This window comes from Equus przewalskii, chromosome 26 (genome assembly GCF_037783145.1).
Source record: "Equus przewalskii isolate Varuska chromosome 26, EquPr2, whole genome shotgun sequence".
Taxonomy (NCBI): domain Eukaryota; kingdom Metazoa; phylum Chordata; class Mammalia; order Perissodactyla; family Equidae; genus Equus; species Equus przewalskii.
The window spans coordinates 26,631,737-26,639,256 of record NC_091856.1 but is presented as its reverse complement, the minus strand read 5'-3'; the positions used below and the strand labels follow the sequence as shown (position 1 = coordinate 26,639,256).

At 39.7% G+C, this 7,520-nt stretch overlaps 1 protein-coding gene across 1 annotated transcript; it reads right to left on the bottom strand.

Moving 5' to 3' along the window:
• Positions 1 to 1,623: 1,623 nt before the first annotated feature.
• Positions 1,624 to 4,323, bottom strand: LOC103555909 (olfactory receptor 1D2-like). The gene is made up of 2 exons (XM_008527717.2): positions 4,268 to 4,323; positions 1,624 to 2,569 (listed from the first exon to the last, which is right to left on the bottom strand). Exons 1-2 carry the CDS (start codon positions 4,321 to 4,323, stop codon positions 1,624 to 1,626), a joined length of 1,002 nt encoding a protein of 333 aa, XP_008525939.2.
• Positions 4,324 to 7,520: the final 3,197 nt, after the last annotated feature.

Here is a 7,520-nt window from a genome sequence, read left to right as displayed (position 1 = left end):
TATCACAAAAGTGAAATCGTATCCTTCTTATTATATCATATCAGGAAGTAAGTAGGGTTGGTATGTTTCATTACCGGGTGCTATTTGTTTTGGTCTCTTGGCTAAAGTGCTGTTTGTCTTTATTTGAGATAAAATTGCAAATATCTTTTTTCAGTTTACCAATTTTCTGTTACTTTGTTTACAGCGTTGCTTTGCCATGAAAAGTTTTAAATTTTTATATAGTCAAATTTATCAAATTTTTATTGCTCCATGATTTTGAATGAAAGTTATTCTCTAAGCTGAAATTAAGAGGAAATTGCCATGTTTTCTTCTAGTACTTATATGCCAGATGGCCACCCAGTTGTCCTAGTACATGTATTAAACAATGTATCTTTGTACCAGCAATTTGAAGTTTTATCTTTATGATACACTAAATTTTATTTCTGTTCACTTGTTTACTTGTTTATTCATTCACCAGTGCCACACTGCTTTAATTACAGCATTTAAAGACATTTTCTATCCTCAAGAAGCTACACATATGGCCCCAAAATAGATAAATATTAACAGATATTTATAGTAGAATGAGACAAATGTTTTATAGAGATGGTTGCAAAAGTCTGTGGGCACATACAGGGGTGAATTAATAATTCCCTCTGGATAGATGAATCCAGGAGAACTTCACTCAGAAGGCAACATTTGTGATGAGTCTTGATGTCAGAGTCAGGCTCCTCTCCTGTGAGTTATTGAAAAATCCTCTCTGTGGGTTCTGAGGATATATCTTTAGCATCCATCCCTAGCGGAGAGGCAATAATGAAATTGATACAGTTATATTTTAAAATACATCTAAACATAGACTGTTGGCATAGTGCTGAAGAATGATGATTCAGTAAAAGAAATTTGATGAGAGTCCCAAATAATGTGGTCCAAGTATCCTTCTCTATGATCATGTGGCTTGATTCATAAGTCATTCAGAGTATCTCACTAGAGACTTATGTTCAAGCAAAGCGCATGCTCTCTTGGGAAGATATCAGCATCTGAGGCTGTTCACATTTCCATCTTCTAGTTTCTTATTTGCCTTGCTTTATCTTCAGATTGTTAGTATTGGGAGAAGTTGTTGGTTAGAACCCTGTACATGAACAGTGTGAAGGAGGCAAGAAAAGAGAGAAAACCAGTAATTGAGAGGAATATGTGGATTTCATGTCAGTTTAGGCAGAGTGTGACCATTAAGTGTATGCATTTTGGAATCAGATATCTTGGTTCAAATTCTGGCTATGTCACTTATTAGCTGTTTATATTCAGGCAAGTAATTTAATCTTTTGAGCCTTTGTTTACTCTTCTGTACGATGAAAATATTTTCCCCAGAGACATATGTTGAATACTGCTGAAGATAATGAAGATCTAAGCATAAGACCGGGAAAAAATAACTTTACATATTGTATATTTTTTTTCTTCTAAATCTCCCAGAAACACTACATGATAGATACTATTTTACATCCTTTTATGAATGAGGAGATTGTGGCTCAATGAGGTTATTTAATTTGTCCTAGGTTGGAAAGCTAGCAAGAGGCAGATGCAGGATTTGGATGTAGGTATCAAGATAACTCTATAAATTGATTTCCCCTGACCAAAATGGTGTATTTGGCCTCATGGATATTGTAGTGCCCTTCTGCTCAGGAGTCTCCCCAAGGCACTCTTTATGTCTTTGTTTCTCAGGATATAGATGGAGGGGTTCAGCATGGGGGTCACCACAGCATACATCACTGCTGCAATCCTGTCCTTGCTGGCTGAATCAGCAGTGGAGGAAATGAAGTACACCCCAATAGCAGACACATAGAACAAGCAAACTGCCGAGAGCTGGGACCCACAGGTTGAGAAGGCCTTCCACTTCCCAATTGCTGATGGGATTCTCACAATGGCAGCCACAATGCGGACATAAGAAATGATGATTAGCAAGGGGCTCAAGATGGTTAATGTCCCTCCCGAGTATATCAGCACACATCGGTTGGCATAAGTATTGGAGCAAGAGAGCTTTAACATGGGGAGAGGTTCACAAAAGAAGTAGTGGATGATGTTGTCAGTGCAGAAGGATAAGTGAGCCAGAATGGTGTGGATTAGAGAGTATGAATGAGGAAGGATTAGCGACATGACCAGCAACAGGATAGAGCATCTGGGACTCATGACCAAGGTATAGAGAAGGGGGTGGCAGATAGCCACAAGCCGGTCATATGCCATCGCCGCCAGGAGGAAAACATCTAGACCAATGAACCACAGGAAGAAGTAGATCTGAGACAGGCATCCAGCATAGGTGATAGTATGCCTGTGGGCCTGGATGTTCACCAACACCCTGGAGACCGTGCTAGATGGTAAATACAGGTTGTTGAGGGAAAAGTTAGCCAGGAAGAAGTACATGGGGGTGTGGAGGTGTGGATCAGAGCCAATAGCCATGATGATGACAACATTACCCACCACAGTGACCAAGTACACACTCAGGAAGATGCTGAAGAGGAGAGGCTGCTTTCCCTGTTGCTCAGACAGGCCCAGCAGGAGGAATTCAGAGGCACTGGACATGTGGTTTCCTGGTTTTGTGTCGCTAGTGTAACCAAGGAATAAAATTGAGATGACGCTTCAAAAATTATTCTTGCCCTAATATTGTCTAGATGGACACAAAGACATAAAATAATATGGAATCAGAATATTAATAGCTGTGCATTATCTCACTGAAACCTGAAAAAGCTTTATGAAATAGTTATTATGCCCATTTTATTGATGAAAGAACTGAGTCTCCTAGAAAGAGACAGAGGTAAGGTTTAAATCTAGCAATTCTGACTTCAGAGTCTGTGATCTTAACCTCTTTACTAATCTACTTCTGATGAGGCACCCAGATCTAACTCATTTATTCATTCTACATTCAATGAGTATTTACTATGTCCTAGCTGCTGCTCTAGGTACCAGAGAAACAATGGTAACAAATACAACAGTGTTCCTGCTGTCATGTAGATAATATTCTATTCAGAGGAGTCATGTAATAAATAAACATTTACATAAACAAGAAAATAAGTCCTAAAATTAAAACAAAATATAGCAACGACTAGCGTATTACTTTACATTGAGTGGTCAAAAAAAACTCATTATTGAGGATTGGAGAAGAAGAGCCAGCCAAGTAAAGAATGACTAGAAGAGCGTTTCATGTGCAAGGAATAGTAAGTGCAAACATGGGATGAGCATATGTATTTGAAGAAACAGAAAGAAGGCAAGTGTGGCTCAAGTGCAGTGAGCAAAGCAGGGGGGTAGGAACAGGTTGTATACAGCCTGAGAATCTGAAGCGCAGATTTTCAGTACAATTCAGACACCTGTGGGCACAGGTGGGTGATTAAGCAGCGGATGGCCATGATCTGTGGTATGGAAAGATCATTCTAGTACTATGGACAGAAGGATTGTAGCAGCCAGAGTGCAAACAGAGAGGCCAGTAAGGAAACACATATGGGACTAGGGCAGGGAGATAGGGTGAAGTGGGTGGGTTGGGGCTGTGTTAGAGAGTTGAGTGAATTGCCCAGGGAACCACAAGTGGTGGATCTGGGCTCTATAGCAAAAGGCCCTTCACTCCTCCAGCTGCACCCTTAGAGGTACAAATAGTAAAACTCTCTGAAGTAAACAGAAAAGAATTAAGATGATTTCCTTCATCAATAGGGCCCAATTAAAAATGACGTAAAGAAAAGAATCAGAGAAATGATCTCTACAATATTTTTCAAATGGCAGAATCCCTGGAACGTTTTGGATGCAGAAGAAGACTAAAAGGAGGGTGTCATAGATATGGATAACTCTGAGTTATTCTCAGAAAAGGAGAGAAAGGAAAAGGCAAAAGCTCCAGGACCATTTACAGGGTTGTAGACACAAAAATCATTTATAATGTGTTTACTCTGTGCCAATGACGTCTATCGTTTAATCCATACAACGTATATGTTAAGTATATTTCCTTACATTTTCAAGTAAGAAAACAGGGAGCTCAGAGAGGCAAACTGACCAGCCTAAGATCACACAGCCAATAAGAAGACAAGTCAATATTCAAACCAAGATCTGTCTTCTACTAAACCTGGAAGTTGGTCCATCACACAATTCCACCTCCGAAGGCAAGCAAACCTTTATTTTCTCATGTGTACTATAGATATATTATCAACTACTTTGGAAATGTAACCATGTGGAGTAGACCCATCCTCTAGAAGCCTCCGCAGTGGGTATAGGAGCCATGTTTATAATTTTTCATCTATTCAAATACTGATTGATTACCTACCTTATGCCGGGAATACCTGTGGGCACTGGATATTTAAGCTTAATCAAAATAGGCATAGTTCCTGTGCTTAATGGGGGAGACCGACAATAAACAGTCAAGCAAGTAAATATATAGTCAAAAACTCTGATTAGTATTGAAAAAGAGAGGTATGGTAGTGTGACTGAGAGAATTTCATTGGACGGCCTACTTTAGATTAGAGTTCCGGGAAAACTTCTTGGGGAAGGTTAAACATAATTTGGGACCTGCAGTAGTAATTAGCTATATCCAGAGTAAAAGAAAGAAGAGTAAGGATATAAACTTTCCAGCATACGTGAAGGTTCCAAGGTCATAAAGGGCCTGGCTGGTGCGGGAAGACCAGTGTGGCTAGAGAATTGTGAGCAAGAGTTGCATAAAGTATAGCCTGGGCTCTCTGGCCACAGGTTATTTAATCAGGGAGTCAGCTGAATCAAACTGAGTCAATTGAGCTGTGTTTTCACTACTTGGAGTTAGTGATATAGAGAATTTAGCCAGTTTGTTTTGGGTTCTGAAGATATAAGTTCATGTAGAAATTGAAGTTCCTGTAAAGTTAGGAAAAGAGGCAGCATCCTGGGCACCAGAGCCCTGTGTAAACCTTTGTTAAGAGGAACGGAATCTAAGGTATATCTGCGGAGAGAACTGGAAGTGGAACAAACTTGGAGAAAAGAGCAGCCAAGAGGTGTGGCGTTCCAGAAAGACAGAGTAGCTGCCGCCTGATTTTCCAGTGTAATTTCATTCTCTTGAGTCTTTTTTCCCCCCATAACAAATGGTGGAATGACTTAGTGCTCAAGAGGGCCGACTCTCAGATAAGGCAGACTTTGTGTCCCTCCTTCCTCTGTCATCTATTACCTATGGATAAATTACAAACATCTCAATGATGGTAACAACAATAGTGAGAAGAGTTAACAAGTATTGACCGTTGACATCCTGCCAGGCACTGTGCTAAAAGTGCTTTACTTGTCTTATCTCACTGTATTTTCACTGTCTTATAAGATGAACTCTCTATTTTTCAGATAAGAGACTGAGGTATGAAGAGATGAAGTAATTTATCCCAAATGAGACAGCTGGTAAGTAGTCAAGCCCAGACTTTAACCCGGGCCTACCTGATTCAGCTTTTAGGCACCAGATCTTAACCTGTCTCAGATGTTATGGAGCAGTGGGGTTCTGCAGCCTTAACACTTTCCCCTTGGACGACAGCAAATTCACATTACAGCTCCGTGTGGAGACTTGGCCTCTTTCCCTTATGGAACGGAAATGAATTCTAGTGTTGTAGGCAACTGTGGAGTGGATTTCTGGAGTCAAAAGAAATGAAACTGAGGCGGCCTCAGGGGCCTCACGCTGGGAATATTTACCAGGTTTGGAGGCCCCAGTGTTCTCACTAGTGGGAACAGAGACTAATTGTCTGAATCCCTAAAGAGAGGAGGAGCAGTGCTGTTTTCAAGTGGGATTCCTGTTCTACTTGCAGACTCTCAGACGATGTTCCCTTGTCCATCAATTTGGGAGGCGCTGCTCTGGGCTCGCTACTGTTCCTCTATTCACTTCCATCTGTGACTCACAAAGAGGAACTTGGGTAACAGGTTCAGATGGAGACAGCAGAGATGAGGCAACTATTTCTTCATCTGAACTTGACATTGTCTTAGCCCAAAGTATCTTGGCCAATATTCTAACTCTTCTCTGTATTATTATCCTCACCAAGTGCAACTAGGGTGTCTTTTGTGGAACAGAAGTTCTTAAATTTAATTTAGACCAATTTATCAGTTTTATCTGATATATTTGCTTACCATTTTGTTTGTGAGATTCATCAGTGTTCACTGTGTATTTGGTTTATCTATTCTCTTTCTGTTTAGAGTTCCATTCTATAAATACACCAGAATTTTTTTTTTTTTTGAGGATGATTAGCCCTGAGCTAACATCCATGCCCATCTTCTTCTATTTTACATGTGGGACACCTGCCACAGTATGGCTTTATAAGCAGTGCATTGGTCCGCACCTGGGATCTGAACCAGCGAACCCCGGGCTGTCGAAGTGGAGCACGTGAACTTAACTGCTATGCCGACCCCATTCCACAATTTTTAATCCATTATAAAGTAAATGGGCATTTAGGTTTTTTTCCTGTTTTACAGTATTATGAATAGAGCTGCTGTGGATATTCTTGTAAATATCTTTTTTTTTGAGGAAGATTAGCCCTGAGCTAACATCTGCTGCCAATCCTCCTCTTTTTGCTGAGGAAGACTAGCCCTGAGCTAACATCCAGGCCCATCTTCCTCTACTTTATATGTGGGAGGCCTGCCACAGCGTGGCTTGCCAAGCAGTGCCATGTCCACACCTGGGATCCCAACTAGCGAACCCCGGGCCGCCGAAGTGGAACATGCAAACTTAACCATTGCACCACCGGGCTGGCCCCCTTGTAAATATCTTTTGATAAGCACATGTGTGCACTTCTTTGGAAATGCTGGGTCATGGGGAAGACGTCAACAGATCCTACCCAATGGGACTCCAGAGGTTTTATACTAATATAAACCCCCATTTGTAGCATAAGAGGATTTTAGTTGCTCCACATCCTCAGCAAGACTCAGATTGTTAGTCTTTTAAATTTTAGGCATGCTGTTAGATGTGTAATAGTATCTTATGGTGATTTTAATTTGCATTTCTTTGATATTAACTTCTGAATTTGAACACCTTTGTTTATTATTCATTTGGATATCTTCTTTTGTGAAGTAGCTATTCAAATCTTTTGCTTATTTTTCTATTGCATTTTCTCCCTTTTTTCTTTTGATTTGAAGAATCTTTTGTATACTGTGGATGTGATTTCTTTGTGGAAAATAGATAGATGATAGAATCTTCTACTCTATGAGTTGTGTTTTCACTATCTAAATGACGTATTTTCATGAACAACAGACAGTAAATTTAATGTAGTCCAATTTGTCTATTTGTTCCTTTATGATTAGTACTTTTTGTGTTTTGTTTTAACAAATATATAAAGATATTCTCCTATGTTATTTCCAAAAAGCTTTTGTTTTTTACCTTTTATGTTTAGATCTATAATCCTTCTGGAAGTAATTTTTGTTTATGGTGTGAGTTATAATTCATCTTTCTTCCTTATAGATATTCAATTACCCCAGCCCCATTTGTTGAAAAGGCCATCCTTTCCTCACTGCTTTGCGGTATCACCTTTGCCACATATATATGTATAAATGTATAGCTATGTGTGCAAATCTTTGTATGATGAAGTTTTTAT